The sequence below is a fragment of the Haliotis cracherodii genome, unplaced genomic scaffold, assembly GCF_022045235.1.
Source record: "Haliotis cracherodii isolate W230 unplaced genomic scaffold, xgHalCrac1.p SCAF_2, whole genome shotgun sequence".
NCBI classification, from domain to species: Eukaryota; Metazoa; Mollusca; class Gastropoda; order Lepetellida; family Haliotidae; genus Haliotis; species Haliotis cracherodii.
The window spans coordinates 65567102-65584857 of record NW_027266275.1 but is presented as its reverse complement, the minus strand read 5'-3'; the positions used below and the strand labels follow the sequence as shown (position 1 = coordinate 65584857).

Below are 17756 nucleotides of genomic sequence, written 5' to 3'. Positions count from 1 at the left end.
ATGTTTATCAATAAACGCTAAAATATGAAAAAGTTTAATACTATTAGATATACTTTGATGCAAAATTGTTAAGACGGTGAGTGATGTCTCCTTCAGCCTCCACAGTCAAGTTCCCAAACGGGAATCCAGCAAAGTAGTATAAAGTCCGTCTGTCGCAATGATTCTTGTATTGTGTCTGAGAGTGTTGTGTTACACATACTGCATCAACATTTCACTAGATTTAAAGTAAAGTTATGTTACATTTAATACAGACAGACAGACAGTTTATTCAGTATTTTAGGCATCAAGGCCCATAGTACAATGCAGATTGGATTTTAACATTGTCACGTGATGTACATGATCAGATTTTAAACCAAGTTAAACATTCCTCCTTTTAAAGACATGTTTTAAGAATACAGAAACTGCATGGAGCATATCAGGATTTTCAGTTTAGCAGATTTATCATTAACTGACAGTCTTTAAAATTACCTTGCAACATGGGGAGAAATTTAATTACATTACATTACAAGTGGTAAACATGCAATGACTGTTTGACTTACTGCAGTTAAGCTCATATCGGATTGGGTGAGGATCATTCAGATCACCATCCACTGCTGTCACATAGGAGATGTTCGAATTCTGGAAGACAACTCAGCAGTTAATACCTCAAAGAAAAGAGTAGAAGAGCAATCCAAATCTACTAATCTACTGCAATTGATATCAAAGATAACAAGATGAAACAATAATCTGTAACCAAGATAATATGAACAGAAAATTGAAATGTTTTCCGTGGCTTCAATATGTTCCGTATGACAATTCAATATCTTACTCATACTACCAAAATGATTTTGGTAAACAAAAATTCAAATCACATCAAATAACAACTATTAAGATGGTTACTTACGACAGGTAAACTCTCGTTGACGGTGGCTGGGGTTACGTAGGTGAAGACCGGAGGACTGTCGTTGATATCCTCCAATGTTATCTCAAAACTCTGGAGGAAGCGATTCTTCCCATCCTGAGAATAGAGACAGTATATCAGCGAATAATATGTGGCAGTGTACAACATTACAGCTGGAGACAAGTGAGTCATTGTGAGTGAATGGTTGTATAAATACTGCACTCAGCAAGATTCCTGCTATCATTTTGACCCCTAAATAGTATTATCACACCTCTATGTCAGAATGACAAGATCTGATTGGCCCACATGATCTTATACCCCGCTTCCAAGCAAAAGAGCACGCTTTTTCTGAGACATTGGAAGTCACTTAACATAGCACAAGTTAACCTCCTTATTCAATCGTACAAGTGTTTCCTATCTATTTTGAATTTGTTTGAATCTTTCTACAATGTTTTTTACAAGATAAATACATTGTAGCAGGATCTGGTGATGTCAGGGCCAAGGAAGTAAATTTTGTTGGTATAACACTGCACTCAGCAATATTTAAGCTATATTTTGCCCTGTAAATGGGTATATAGCAGAGCTCCAGATAAGCTTTTGGTGTTGTGGGTATTTTACCCATGCATTTTAAAATCATTGGGTATCAGTAATTCTATCTGCGTATTCAAATTTCTGTTACCCACTAGTTTTTACACATGTAGGTATTTAAGTTAAATATTCAAAAACACTATTCATCTAGTCCCTGCAAACTGGTGTCGTGTGGGTTCGAGAGCTTTATAGGACTCAAAAATACCACGATACTTCCACAAGAAAGTGTGATGGCAAATGATCATGATGTGACTGGCATCGTGGAGTTTGGCAAGGTTGACGGAATGCCCGTTTATAATTTCAAAATAAGTTGCTGATTTGCTAATTGAATACGCAGGGTTACTTCACAATATTTTGATGATACGCACACATTTTATTTTTGTAGCGTACTAGTATCTGTAATGTTCGTTGCGTATTTGATACGCTTGGTTTATATTTTACTGCGTATTTCTGCATTTCTGATGCGTATTTCACGCAGATACGCTGCTTATCTGGAGCTCTGATATAGTCACATCAGGGCCAAGGAAATTAGTGGTTTACAGCAATGGCCTCATCTGGAAATCAACAATCAGCCAGATCCATCTACGTGATTATACTCATCCCTTAGTCTGCCCTGACATTCCTACAGGGAATATGGAATTGAATGTGAGTCAAACATCAAGCAGCTCAATGAAATATTTGACGTAATATCATTCTTGAAACAATCTAACACACTAAATAACAATGACATCAAGTTTGATCTGAATGTTATGAAAACTTACAAAGGTCTGTAATGGCAGCTGATAGGTAGATCTTGTCTCATAATCCACTGGAGTTATCAGTTGAAGGTCTCCTATCCATTGTTTATTGTTGGAACTTTTTTGGATAAGTCGGAACGTGTTACATGCTTCTTGATACTGAAAACAATCGGATCATCATAAATATCTTTTCTAAAGAGACATTGGCAATATTTATCTGATCCATACATGTGTCTATCTTAATTGTTTGTGAAGTTGAAGGTCTGTAAGTGTTAAATTACTTTGTGAAATTGTTACATTTTATTACATAGAAATTTTCCAGTAACTAATGGGAGATAACTCTGTCACTCACCAAAGAGTTCTCACCAGGGACTGCACTGGCGTTACAAGTCACTTCAATTGCCTGGTTCACAAAGTCAATATCAGAAACAGTCAAGTTACTTTGAAGGATGTAACCAGGCCTAGCTGTCTGTAAAGAAACAAAAAGATACCTAAATAACACAAGTATATAACATTATCAACGAAATCACTAAACTCATATCTGAAATCCCCCCCTCTCCCTACCTCAAATGTAGTGTGATGAAATCTTACAACGCACTGGGATCCTCGACTTCTTTGAATAGTATATATGTTATATATTCTGAGTCACAGTATCTATATAGTTCAGTTTGTACACAAATACCATCATGTATTCTATATCTACCAACACCAGAAATTTCTTTAGTTTTTAAAAGTGCCAATAATTTGCTACCAGTTTAAAAAATGTGTGAATTATCATGTTATTTCTTTCTATTTGAGAATAAGGGGTAAGGATGAAAAGGGCAAGGGTAAAGATGGTATGGATAAGGAGGATAACAGTAAAGGTAAGAAGGGTAAGGGGCTAGGAGGGTTAGGGTTAGGGTTAGGGGGGTAAGGAGGGTTAGGGGGGTAAGGAGGGTTAGGGTAAGGAGTATAAGGGGTTAAGGAGGGTTAGGGGGTAAGGGTTGTAAGGAGGGTTAGGGGGTAAGGAGGGCGAGGGGGTAAGGAGGGTAAGGAGGGTTAGGTAAGGAGTGTAAGGGGGTAAGGAGGGCGAGGGGGTAAGGGTTGTAAGGAGGGTTAGGGGTAAGGAGGGCGAGGGGGTAAGGAGGGTAAGGAGGGTTAGGTAAGGAGTGTAAGGGGGTAAGGAGGGCGAGGGGGTAAGGGTTGTAAGGAGGGTTAGGGTAAGGAGTGTAAGGGGTTAAGGAGGGTTAGGGGGTACTGTGGGTAAGGGGGTAAGGAGGGTTAGGGTAAGGAGGGTAAGGGTGTAAGTAGTGTAAGGGAGTAAGGAGGGTTAGGGGAAGGAGGGTAAGGAATGTAAGGGGGTAAGGAGGGTTAGGATAAGGAGGGTAAGGAGGGTGAGGGGGGTAAGGGGTACGGCGGTAAGGAGGGTGAGGGTAAGGAGGGTAGGGGGGTAAGGAGGGTGAGGGGGGTAAGGGGTACGGCGGTAAGGAGGGTGAGGGTAAGGAGGGTAAGGAGGTAAAGGAGGGTATGGGTAAGGGCGTGAGACACTAGAAAGTAACTTTTATTTGCACTAGTCCGCAAACATTATCTGCTACACAGATGCCATCTACATAATGGTATGATTGGTATAACAAGGAAATTTTGCCAATCCTTCCTGAATTTTACAAGTCTTGGACTAGAATGCTTAATGTTGATATCAAACCCTGATAACTGTAAGGGTAAGGGTAAGGGTAAGGGTAAGGGTAAGGGTAAGGGCTATGATAAGAACCAATGGCATGGAGAGTAAGGAGGGTAACGATAAGATCTAAAAGAACTAATTTTAGGTCCAGTAAGACAGTAAATCAATTTCACCACTTCAGTCAGCACAAGCATGGTGAAGGGACAATAATAGAAAGTCACTGCCACATATTGCACAGGTACACAGGTAGATTTATAGTAGGAGTTATGCCATCCGTTACCACTAATTTCTAGCCCTGCAACAATATCGTTTTACACTTACCTCAGGCATACGAATGGAGTATGTCTGATTTAAAAACAAAGCTGGGTTGTCATTGGCATCAACGACATTGACAGTGGACTGGGTACTGGTCTGGAATTATAAAAATAGTAGCACCTGGTTATGTAGTCAACAAAAGAGATGTCAGCATTGCTCTTCAAATAGGTTCTGCACAAAGACTAAAAACACTCAAATCTGATGATTTGAACAAAAGATAATGTCATCATAAGGAGAAACATACGAGCTAGAGTTCAGCTACTTCAGTCTGGTAATTTTTCTGAGAATGTTACAATGCCAAATATGTATTTTGACAAGGTCAAAATATAAACTATTTTAAAAAGCAGAACATAGGTGTTGAGTCCCACAATTAATCAAACAAATACTGAAATTTGTTACATTTTGGACAAATTGTGGTAAGGCAATGGCCAACAATTTTCAATATGGTTGCTGTGGAGGCCATACTGAAAATCAGATATTAATCTGAGGTGTTATCACTGGCACAGATATGTGAAGCTAACAGCTTCATCAGTCAAGTTGTTTCTGGAGAAATGATGTTAGCCTTGCAAGGGACTGCATTGGAGATAGTTTGGGAGCATGGTCAAATTGCAAAGATCAAATAAAGGTCATGTATAAAACATATTGTGAAAAACGAAACATGCCTTGAGCCCCACTATTAACGACATGTGCACCAAATTGAATTCCATTTTTTAACAAAAATGGCTGAGTAATGACAGCCTTATTGAAAATTGGAAATGATAAACAAATTGATGGTCATCATTGGTGGTAACAAGCATGTTTCAGTTTCAGCTTCATTGGTCAAGTGTTTTGGAGGGGAAGATGTTTAATAATAATAATAATAATAATAATAATAATAATAATAATAATAATAATAATAATAATAATAGGCTATTTATATTGCACATATTTCCATACCACTTAGGGACATGCTCAAAGAGTTATTATTACCCCGGTCACTGGATCATTGTGCCCTCTTAAGAATCATTCTCAGCTCCCTGGGGAGTATACAACCCAAGCTTCCTGTTAGGCACTAGAAGGTTAACAACCACATTGCCATCTCTTCCTACCGGATACCCATTCACTGCTGGGTGAACACAGGCACATTTCGAACAAAGTCACTTGCCCAAGGAGACGCAACATTTGTTATATGTGCTTCAGTGTGGGGCAGGACCGAAACCCTAGAAACTCTCAGGAGCCAGCTGTCGAAACGCGGTCACCCATTCAAGGACTCTCCGCGACCGATGTTGCTTAACCTCGCCTGATTTGTGACCTGTACGCTGTGCACATACAATGGACAACGGACGGACAAACAGGCCATGACATAAGCTCACTTGACATTGAGTCAGGTGGGCCAGACAGAACATCCCAATGGTTGACAAGTTAACTGATGAGCAGCATGTGGCATGTTATAAGTAAAAACTAAAGCCTCACAATCCTTTTAAACAATTAAAATCTCAATCCATTAATTATAGAGACTTGTACATTCCTTGCAAACTGTGATGATAACATGGAGGTGAAACTGGCCACATTGCATAGCACAATGAGTGAGTGAGTGAGTTAATATTTAACGTCTCATCGGCAGTATTTCAGCCATATCGTGACTATAGCACAATGAGAGATGCTGAGTAAACATTATATTCATATTTTTATCCAAGGATAATTTTTTTAATGCAATAATAATTTTCTTTCAGTTCAGCACACATATTAATCAGTTTTGAAGATGCTGAGTAAACATACAGCGTTAGAAATTGGCACTAGTAGTCCTAGCCAAACTGCCCAATGGTTAACTAAGGCATCATAAGGACTAGTAGAAATTTGCCCTTTTTAAGGGTTTTGCTATATGTTATCATTATAAGCACTAGTGGACGAAAACTGTTAGTTTCTACCACTGTTATAATCATATTTTCACCCCAGGATAATTTTTTTTAATGCAATAATAGTTTTCTTTCAGTTCAGAAAACATATTAATCAGTTTTGAAAATGACATGTCCTTCAGTATTCATCCATGTAAACCGTGTCCAGACCAGAAACTTACTGTCTCAGATCAAGTATACCTGTCCACCACAAGTAGAAGTGAATATCCATACTCTACCATTTTATAAGGATTCTGTTTACTGAAAATGACACACCACCAGCTGGGGGAACTTACACTTAGTCCTTCCTGGTCAAAACAAAACACCATGACTCTCAGAACTTTCAGCTGAAAAAGAAATATGCAAAATGTACATGGCTATTAGGGTAGATCAGTTATGAAGACATGTGAAAACGACAATGGTCACAAACTAACAGCAATGTAAACTTGATGCATCTTTATCTCCAGGAAAGTGGAAAATGTCTGGTAGTAGTGAAAGAAAAGCACCCTACTGTGTACTGGCGATATATTTACGAATGTCGGTTTCATGGTCAAAGACCACACAATGGAAACTGTCCAAAGGAAAGGCTGTATATCAGGTTAATTTGACTTTAAACAATATCAGAGTATAAACCAGTGTTCCCGTTTACCAGTAATTACCAGTATTTTACCGGTAAAATTAGGCTTGGACCGGTGATTCATGTAACTGTCAAGTAGCTTATAAATCTTTGTTGTTGAGCAAAACATTGGCAATATTCATATAATTCCCCTCGTCTATTTTTAGTGCAAGGAAATAACATTTCGCTTTGCTTCAAGGTTAAATACATATTTGTAGTGACGTAGTCTCGAAATATTCCAAACAAAAAAAGAAAAATGTGACTGAACTTTGGGTCAATAAGGTGCAGATCTGACTAAGTTACTTCAGAGATGACATCATTCCATTGAACATGATGTTGAAAGAATAAAAACCAGGTAATTTTCATACGTTTTTTTTTTTTCAAGAAAGTTGGGACTGAAAAGTATAGGGGAGAACTAGTAATTTATAGAGTTGCCTGTCCACCAAGACTAGCAGTTTCAAAAGCCAGCAGGAACACTGATAAAGTAGAGAAAATAACATGCTTATCATTTAACATGATATAACAGTGAACTCATAGCAGAGATATACTGACATAGTATTTCCAGATGGCAATATTTCTACTTGCAATAACCCATTTCAATCTCCATTGCATAACAATGAAAATATTCCTGTATATGAAATGAAGCATTAAGTCCAGGGCCCTGTTCCCCAAAGCGATCTTAGTGCTAAGGTGATCGTAAGTCTCATTCTTTAACATAGGCTTACGATCATCCTAGCGCTAAGATCGCTTTGAGGAACGGCGCCAAAGAGTGCAAATACTAAAAGGAGCAAAACCTTCAGGAACCTATTAACCTCAAACACTAATAGTGCACTTGGCAATGTTTAAATCCCCAGCATCCTTATACATACCTCACTCTCATAGTTTAGTGGTAGAATAAGTTTCACTTTTCCAGTGGTTGCATCCACTTCAAACTTGTCAGCTTGTATACCATACGTGACAGGCCCACCATTCGGGTCCACAGCTTCCAGGGTGTATACAATTGAACCTGAAGTAGATAAGTTTATCAACATGTTTATTGTTGAGTGAGTGAGTGAGTGAGTATGGTTTTACGCCGCTTTTAGCAATATTCCAGCAATATCACGGCAGGCGACACCAGAAATGGGCTTCACACATTGTACCCATGTCGGGAATCGAACCAAGGTCTTCGGCGTGACGAGCGAACGCTTTAACCACTAGGCTACCCGACCGCCCCGATTATTGTTGAAGTAACATCAACTTAACTAAAGTAGAGACCCGTGAAGATCCAGGGATAGAATTGGTCTTCAGCAACCCATGCTTGCTGCAAGAGGAGACTATGCTTGTCCTAATAGGCACCTAACAGGATTGGGTGGTCAGGCTCGCTGACTTGGTTGATGCATGTCCTTGTATCCCAATTTGCATAGACAGACGCTTACGACGTCAATGACTGGATTGTCTGGTCCAGACTGGATTATTTACAGACAGTCGACATATAGCTGGAATATTGTTGAGTGCGACCATAACAACAAACTAACAATCAAAAACATCATCGGGGCAATCGATCTTTATTGTCAACATTATCCATTAGCATTTTAGTGTCCTATTTGTGCACCGATGTTCTTCAGTACACACTGTTCTTTCTTTAGATATGATGTCTTTTGTTTGCAAGTTGTGCATAGGTATCGTTTGGTATTTTGAATTCATTATTTGTTTGTAAACAATGACCTTTATTTGTATCATTCATCCTTTATCCGCAACATTTGACTATTATTGCGTGTATTTGTCCTTAATTTCAACGTTGTATATTTTGGCCGGATGTCCCCCCATATTCCCAGTGTTGTTGGTGGCAGCAACAAAACATTTTCATGAGTGGGAAACTTACCAACAGGTGTTGTTTCATCAATTCTTGCTAAATTCATATTTTTTGTGAAATATGGAGCATCTTGAGCGTTGACAACCACTGCAAAAAAAAATAATAATATCTTACACAAAATGAAATACTGTCCTCTGTTCTGATGAGTAATTTGAAGCATTGTATCTCTACACTTGTCTGAGTGGGGCATTCATTTTAAACTGCAGCATGGTATCTCAGTGAGCGAGCACTATAAATCGGCATCAGTCCAGACAAGTACAAGCAGACACACACACAAACACACACAAACACACACACACGTACATGCATGCATGCATGTCGCTATATAAGTGCAATAATCTTGGACACAATGTTAAACCCCATTTCACCTCACCTTATAATAAAGTGACAAGTTAGTTCAAAGGATCCACTTACGACAGCCACATGGGAAACTTGTATAAATGATCTCAAAAGGAACATTTATTTATATCCTTGTGTCTTACCATGAATAGGCCATGCTGACAGTGATGGGGCTCATACTTAAACACTTACCTATTGCTATCAGCAAGAGGCAGGCAATGCTTCTAACACCCATGTTGCAACTCCACACCTGGGAAGCTAGCTGTGGGACTAGCGTTCTGCTGAAAGAAGGGGATAAAACATAAACATATGTATAACCTATAGTTACATAAGACACATGCATGATTTCAAAAAAGAAAAACATAGAACATATATGCACATGTCAAAACAAAAACTAAAATCCATTATTTGACATGTGCTCTGTTGACAACTCTTTGAACATGCAGAATAAACCAAAGAATGAAAGCAGTTTTGTGAAATAAGCTTATTATCATAGTAAAATAGAAACAATAACAATGAAGACATATACCATAGTATTTTGATGTGATCAAGTTATTGTGTCATGTCCTATGAGTTTGAGTTGTACATGTTGGTTTGATTACATTACTATTTAGATCTCCAGTACTTGGGGGGGGTGGTAGCCTAGTGGTTAAAGCGTTCGCGCGTCACACCGAAGACCTGGGTTCGATTCCCGACATGGGTACAATGTGTGAAGCCCATTTCTGGTGTCCCCCGCCATGACATTGCTGGAATATTGCTAAAAGCAGCTTAAAATCAAACTCACTCACACTCACACTTCAGTACTTGGGATTGGATTAGTCTTGATGGCTGTATTTAGTCTTGCTACCTGAGTTACCCAGTCATACATGGACATGTTAGAAGCACTCTCTAGTACAGCTGACCATGTCACAACATCATAGGTATGTCATTGTATATATTGGTATCGTTATAGATCTAGAATCTAGTAAAGTTATGAATATCAATACAAAATTAATAATTCATTGCCACAGAAACATTTACATTTCTTAAGATTACCACGGTTAAGATCGACAATGAGAAGGCAGAACATCTAATGCATCAGCCTAGTATAAAATTGCAAGTCTACATAGGTAATATTAGGTAATATATAGCTAACATATATTTAATCCTATTATTAGTCAATGTATATATATCAATTATCATGATACTTTTGAGTCGATATATGACACTAAAATGTCTTATCAATGACACCCCTAAAACAACAATTATGACAAAATCCAATGACCTGTCACATGTTATAATATTACTGTAGATATGAGGACATCTACCAATTAGGCTTATTACCATGATGACAGGTAGAAATATTGCTAGCTATCCTAAAAATCAATTATTTCTATGATGCTATGTATAATCGATGTATTAATATTGGCTAATCAAAGTGTACAATTTGAGAATGTTTTAATTTTGAGCCAACCATCAAATACTAACACATAAGTATTATAAAATTTGCCTCCCGTTGGAGCATTAGGCTTATACACAAACAATGCCAAACATAAAGTTAGAGTCTTTATATGGAAAAATAACCGTTTTACGTCTAGATTCTGTTTAATAACTGGAACTGTCAGAATACTCAAACAAATTGATTATCGGGCAATTCAATCATTACGGTTTACGTTGCTAGATCTAATGTCTTTGGTCCCTAATGGAAACCTTAAATTATAAAGAACGTTTAAAACAATCAACCAGTCAATAACATAATTGTAAAAACTAATAGATTTGTTCAAATTCTGGTAAACGATGCTGTACTCACGGCTCCCACTTGCTTATATCCACACGCCCTGGTAAGATCGCGAAAACCTATCAGCCAGGTTGTGCAGCATGTATCACTATTGTGGTTGCTATTCATAGACACAGGACGGCAGAACCGGTTCTGCCACTCACTCTGCCCCGGCTGCCGATTTGCATTCGCCGCCATTTTTACTCTATGAATGGAATAACGGGATTCATGAAACATGAAACGGAATATGATTTTACGTAAAATTGCGTAATGTGAATGCAAATTTCTTTTGATATAAAGAGTCTCTGCGGGTTTTCTTAACTAAACATTTTCACATTAAAACAAATGTATTTCAATATTTAATTCAAAATTATAGTTTACTATCTTAAACGTTTGTAAACGTGGTTTGTTTAAATCATACTTGTTTGGATGCACTTATGGGGTATCTGGATTGGCGGGGCTTGTTGTGTGATACTGGGAATGGGTGTACCTCGCTATTTCCACTGTGTCTGAATCTGTCAGTTTCTACTACTACTACTACTACTACTGCTACAGTAAGAATGAACTTAGCTTCAGGCAACAGACAATGCAGCTTGCTCTCTAATAACGAAGGTGTTAATTAGACGCCTTGTTGCCGCGCTCCAAGCAATAGAGACCAGTGACATTGTAACAAGACAATGCTCCTGTCATTATCAATGAACCGTGGCACGTAATCCGGGTTGTACTTCTTTTGTCTCATGTTGTTAATTACACCACAAAGTACTTGTACTGCTAACCAAGAAAGATATACTTTCACTCTGTGTTTTTTTCATTGAAATCGGACAAATTAAAGAGTAAACGTCAAGAGTGAATGGGTCGGGTTTTAACGCCGCTTTAAACAGCATAGCCCGAAGTGATGCAGGTCTTAGACGTTTACCACTTAAGTGAAACCCACGAGCACGGGTATGGTGCTGACAAACCTAGAAACATAATCGGGGCGAACCGGGATTCGAACCCACAATCATAGGTTTCTGGCGTTCCCAAGGGACGCAACTCTGCACAGCGGATCGCGGCGCCTTAGATGACTGGGCCACCCGTGCCCCCCAGACGTATTATAGAAACTGTCACCATTGTCGTGATTATATTCAAGAAAGTATATTATCAAAATATTTAGCAGCATTGTTTTAAAGAGCTTTAATACAGCAACACAGTAGTATCCCCTTATCGGACAATACAATTTATAAAAAAAATCACCCCAATTTTGTTGTTGATCATTTAAAAATAAGTTCTTTAAGTGGCATTTAGAAATTGGAATGATGTACAAGGGATATGGTTCTTTGGATATACAACTTCTTTAAGTCTTTGAAAGACATTTAGTGATACACATAAGGAAGAGAATTTATGGATGTCAATTTCTACATTGAGGAACACAACGTTCTTTATTACAATGAATGCGACATGTCGATGTAGATGCTAACACCGTGATTTGCTTGATAACGTTGTAAGTGTCTACACTGAAAAGTCGCACATCCATCAAACTATCTCCCTAATTAATTTAAATAGATAAATAAAAATACACACTGACACTACAAGTTTGACATCTGTATACTTGAGTAATATAGATCACAAAAGCCCCCCCAAATTACTTACAGACAAAGTATGAATCAGAGACCACATAATAGATATATCTATTATATGGTCTCTGTATAAGTTAAGATGTCTTTTTAAGCAGATTCAAACCGTTGCTTATTCAAGTTGTAACCACAACAGTTCTTTACCTTAACAGTCATCATCCCACACACTATTTACACCTACTAATGTTTAGCTGAGTTTTACAAATCACCCATGTATCGTGACAAATTGCCCTGGTCCGCAGAAACATGTTTTATTGAATAGAAAACTCAAATCAAGTATCAACATACCTATGTATTGTATGTAACATGTACTGCCTGTACAGCGAACTACACGATATATACAGATATGGGAAATAAAAATCTTTACCCCTCCCCAAAAACAAAACAAACAATAACCCAAAACAAACAAACAATAAAAATATACATAAAACAAAACAAAACAAAACAATTAATAACCGATATTATTTATATGTATATGTTTTTTACATTACACAACTAACTGAGCAAACGAATACTGATATGATCAAAACGAATATTTAATATTTTTGTATCTTGTGTTTGTTTGTATGTTGATTAACGCTGCACTCGGCAATGTTCCAGCTATATGGCGGCGGTCTGTTAATAATCGAGTCTGGACCAGACAATCCAGGGATTGACATCATGAGCATCGTTCCACGCAATTGGGATACAATGACATGCATCAACCAAGTCAGCGAGCCTGACCACCCGATCCCTTTAGTCGCCTCTTACGACAGGCATAGTCTTATGTTGTTGTGAATGTATTACTCCGTGGACCCTGATTCCCGTTGTTTGTTGTGTAGGTTGTTTATTTGATTACTGGTATTTTGGTACAGTAGGGAAATTTGTACGAAACCCCACAATACACACAGCTGAAGGATTTTTAATAATTTTACCGTTAACATTCATTTACATGGTAAACATTTTACGACAATATAAAACCACTCAATCTTTTATACATTAGTATTTTTCACATCCTTTTCCGCTCCGCAATTTATATTTCTCGCACCTGTAATGCGTACTGAGTGGGAGGAGCCAGGAATTGATTGTCAACATACTGTGTCTATTTTTGTACTCACCAAACCGGTCGCTTGTAGACTGGCATGAATGCTTACCTGAAAGTCGGGGTGGCTGAGGGTGTGCAAGGGAGCGGTGGAATCATATCGCAATACTGTCTATGGATAAGACTTATTTCGTGAAATAACAACTTTCGAGTGAAAAGGTAGGGATATATGACTTTGTGGACGTTAGTATAGTATAACATGTAAAAAGGACTTAAAGATTTTCAATCGATCTTGTTAGTATTTCAGGTGTAATTATATATATTGAGTAGGACCTTATGGTTTAGGTATTGATACATTTGTACACAGTTTGTTTAATGTTTATAATAGTTATATGTTATATGTACCACGATAGATCATATGACTATAACCCATGTCATCTGTCTATCGATGCTTGATTGATGAAAATGGGAATAATGGTTGCCTGAGTATTTTTAGTTATGTGATCTATTCTCATGTTGACCATAATTGTAAGAGTACCATCATAATATGACTTTTGACTGCTTATTTCTCTTTTATGAGTTGCAATACATGGTAATTTAGGAAATATTATATTGAAGTATATTTATTTGTTGTGATATTTTCAAAAGTAGTGTGTATTTAACACTAAAAAGCTTGTCAAGGGAATGAATATTATAAGTGTGTAATATATATATTATTGGTGTCACTGTGCTTAAAATGTTGACAGAATATATAGCTATGTATATGGTGTATGCCTACTGTACAAGTGTCATGGAGTTAATTTCTCTAACAGTCAATACAATAAGTACAATGATGGTAATTAGTAAACTGACAAGGTGCATATTATGGTGTTATGAAAACACCCTGGTTGATGTATTTTGAAATGAAATTGCTTGTTAGTCCACTTTTGTCATGGGCACTGAATGGTAATTGGGGTTCTGAAATTAATTTTGTGTTGCTATGATCTATATACATGAAATACTGTTGAGACCCAAAGGAGATGTTTTTTATTAGTAAACCCAAACCTTTAATCCTACCCTTCCTGATGACAAACTTAATAGAAATGCATTGATGTGATAATTTTTAGTTGTATTTGATCCACATTGCTAAATTGTTTTTCCCTCTCCTCTTTCCAGACTTTAACTGTTGGCCCTCGACATGATGGGGTCGGCGTGGATGCTGCTGTCAGCGTTATTTGCAGGTAAGGGAACAGAATACTTGTTCTCATATCCTTAAACATTTTTATGCTATGACTGTATGATCTCTAAAAAATTGTTGCAATGAGGTGAAATGGTGTTTAACGTTGCATTGCAGATTATTGCACTTATATAGTGACGTACATGCATGTGTGTGTGGCTGCTTGTATATATAGCCTGGACTAATGCCGATTTATAGTGCTCACTCACTGAGATACCATGCCGCAGTTTAACACGAATACCCCACTCAGACACATTATACTGACTCAGAGCTGAACAGTCCTTGTTTTAGCCCCTTAATGCCGAGCGCAAGACAGGGTAACAAGAAGTACTATCTTTAACGTCTTTTGGTATGACACGGTCGGGGATCGAACCCCAGACCTTCCGCTCATCGGGCAGACGTTGTACCTCTAGGCCACGGAGACGGTCTTGTTGCCATGATAGTGGAGTGTAATTGCTGACTATATCTGTCTGACTATATCCATGTGACAGGAATACAGTAGCTAATAAATTCACTGTTTGTGTTTTTGTTTTTAGGCTTGATTGGCTCCAGTTATCAACAAGGTAAGTGTCGGGAACATGACGCAGCTATCAACATGATACAACATTTACATGCTGAAAGTCATCCCAAAAAACTTCATGAACATATTTCAACCAAGGTCAGGATTTATCTACAATGTCACACTAAGTGCCTGTGGCTGGCAAATTTGGAAAAAAAATTATTTCGTAAAAAAATTGGATTTAAAAAAAAGTTTTTACTTTCTTAAATTCAGAGATATTTTAACATTGCATTCAATATAATCATGTAAAACTAAGCATTGACATGGTTAAAGCCTCTTCGACATACAAGACACCTTACAAAGCCATCTATGAGGCTAAAAAAAAATAAAAGTCTTGGTTCTCAGGCACCGCCTGCATCATCATAAAGTCAGCCGCACGTTTCATTTTTATTTCCTTTTTTCAAAAATTTAAACATACATCTGACAATGTGATCCAAAATAGCTCACAGTTACTTCCCTTTACATTAGCACTGCTTTACTGCGCATCTCTAGTTATGGTCATGGCGGCAATAGGAGTTTGTATGTTTATTTATGTAGGGAGGCCCTTTCCCAGGTTGATGGTACACAACTGTTTATTTGGTTACATATTAGTTTTGAACAAGCAACAACAAAAAAACACTGTCCGCCCGCACTATATTTTCAAAAGTCATTGCCTGAGAACCAATTATTTTATCTTATTAAGCCTATCACTTTACAATGCTAACATGAATTGGGACATTTTATTTTCCATTTAGAAATATTTGCTGACATTTATGGGCCGAAAATTTCGGGCTCTGAGAAGGTCTAATAATTCCTTTCAATAAATGCTTTTCATGATAATGCATAGCAAAACGTGTCAGTGTCAATCAGGAGACATTTGTGGCAGGTCAAATCTTCTTTTTATGGCCATTAAATTCCTATTCCTGATCCACTAGTGTACAAGCAGGTAAATGCTAACACCCAAACATTCTGGTAAGGTTATCTAAGGTTGTGATGTTCTTGTAACCATGGTAACAAGTGAAGTGCAGTATCAGTGTGACAAAACCTCATTTATCCCGTGGATGAATATCATTCGAATGACATGACATTGTGAACATAGCAGTCCAATCAGATTTCACCCATGAGTAACAAAATTTTGTGCAAAGCATGATGTTACTGTCAGTAGTCCTCAGGACTAGGCATGGAGTCATTCCACATCTGACGCCTCGTCAGCTTGTTACAGTGTTGTCGTCACTAGTACTTGGGATGAGGCATGAAGTCGTCCCACTTCTGACACCTTGTTACAGCGTTGTTGTCATTAGTTCTTGGGACAAGGCATTCAGTCGTCCCACATCTGACAGCTTTTCAGCTTGTTACAGCGTTGTTGTCACTAGTCTTTGGGACGAGGCATGAAGTCGTCCCACATCTGACACCTTGTTACACTGTTGTCGTCTCTAGTCCTTGGGACGAGTCATGGATTCGTCTCCCATCTGACACCTTGTTACAGTGTTGTCATCACTAGTCCTTGGGACCAGGCATGGAGTCGTCCCATATCTGACACCTTGTCAGCTTGTTACAGTGTTGTCTTCACTAGCCCTTGGGACCAGGCATGGAGTCGTCTCACATCTGACACCTTGTCAGCTTGTTACAGTGTTGTCTTCACTAGCCCTTGGGATGAGGCATGGAGTCGTCTCACATCTGACACCTTGTCAGCTTGTTACAGTGTTGTCTTCACTAGCCCTTGGAGTCATCCCACATCTTATGCCCACTGTTCAAATCTCATGAAAATACCCCAGGAATTATTTATTTCATCACAGTAACATAACCTGGAGCCTGTTACACAAAGGGATGATTGTAGTGCTATGACAGTTATAAGTCTATGTATGGGAGTTACGATTGTCTTAGCGCAACAGTCGCATTGTGGACAGGGCCCTGTTTTGTGTGTGTAGACTATCCCCTCTACAGGGCTTAACGCACAAATGTTGAGATTGGACCAAAAAAGGAATATACTTCGTCCCAAGGGATGCACAATAATATTCATTGCACCTATAGTGCATCAAGAGCAGTATGCGTGTCAGTCAATTATTTCACTTGCTGCATACACTCCCTGCTGTTATTTTATGATAAACAAAAGAGAATTTTATTTCACTTGCTGCATATATATTTATGTGTGTGTGTGCTTGAATGTATTGTGAGTCTGTTTGCATAACTGTATTTGTGTTGCAGCCAACGATGCTCCCTACTTCCTCACACTCCAAGGTGGCTCAGGTATAGATGGTAACCTCCTTGACCGTCTCACTAAACAGGGTATCCTGGAAAATACACAGATAGGTAAGCTATTTTAATATCTAACTAATGTTATATTTGGGATAACACTTTCTTAGTAAAGTACAGGTTCTAGTCCTTTTTTGGGTTGAGTCCCGAACCCTGGCAGGTGTGGGTTCGAATCCCGGACGGGACTCAACCCCAAAAAGTTCTAGAACCTGTACTTTACTAAGAAAGTGTTATACCAAATATAACATTAGTTACATTTGACCACTTTCTAAATGGCATTGTGTATTCATAGCTTTCGGCCATGGGAGCCGTGCCAATTTACTCTTGTCAGGGGGGTACTCAAAGTACGTGATCTAGACTACCAGTTGTCGGACTTCCATTTTTGTGGAAGCCTCGGTGGCTGAGTGGGTTAGATTGCTGACTTTGTGTGCTGGCGATTAGGTGCCTCACCCTGGCAGGTGTGGGTTCGAATCCCGGACGGGACTCAACCCAAAAAAGTAC

At 38.3% G+C, this 17756-nt stretch overlaps 2 protein-coding genes across 2 annotated transcripts in view; one reads left to right on the top strand and one right to left on the bottom strand.

Moving 5' to 3' along the window:
• Nucleotides 1–10732, bottom strand: part of LOC139468371 (cadherin-87A-like) — a 46078-nt gene extending 35346 nt beyond the window's left edge. Inside the window, exons 1-10 of the mRNA XM_071250292.1 lie at nucleotides 10648–10732; nucleotides 9051–9139; nucleotides 8529–8606; nucleotides 7537–7673; nucleotides 6348–6398; nucleotides 4184–4273; nucleotides 2558–2674; nucleotides 2230–2364; nucleotides 884–997; nucleotides 540–618 (exon numbers count right to left, since the gene is read on the bottom strand). Coding sequence (XP_071106393.1) covers nucleotides 540–618; nucleotides 884–997; nucleotides 2230–2364; nucleotides 2558–2674; nucleotides 4184–4273; nucleotides 6348–6398; nucleotides 7537–7673; nucleotides 8529–8606; nucleotides 9051–9093 — 844 coding nt within the window. The 5' untranslated portion in view covers nucleotides 9094–9139; nucleotides 10648–10732. The remainder of the gene's footprint in view (nucleotides 1–539; nucleotides 619–883; nucleotides 998–2229; nucleotides 2365–2557; nucleotides 2675–4183; nucleotides 4274–6347; nucleotides 6399–7536; nucleotides 7674–8528; nucleotides 8607–9050; nucleotides 9140–10647) is intronic.
• Nucleotides 10733–13339: 2607 nt separating this feature from the next.
• Nucleotides 13340–17756, top strand: part of LOC139468372 (cadherin-87A-like) — a 51270-nt gene continuing 46853 nt past the window's right edge. Inside the window, exons 1-4 of the mRNA XM_071250293.1 lie at nucleotides 13340–13467; nucleotides 14404–14468; nucleotides 15001–15027; nucleotides 17208–17312. Of these exons, the coding sequence (XP_071106394.1) occupies nucleotides 14426–14468; nucleotides 15001–15027; nucleotides 17208–17312 (175 nt within the window). The 5' untranslated portion in view covers nucleotides 13340–13467; nucleotides 14404–14425. The remainder of the gene's footprint in view (nucleotides 13468–14403; nucleotides 14469–15000; nucleotides 15028–17207; nucleotides 17313–17756) is intronic.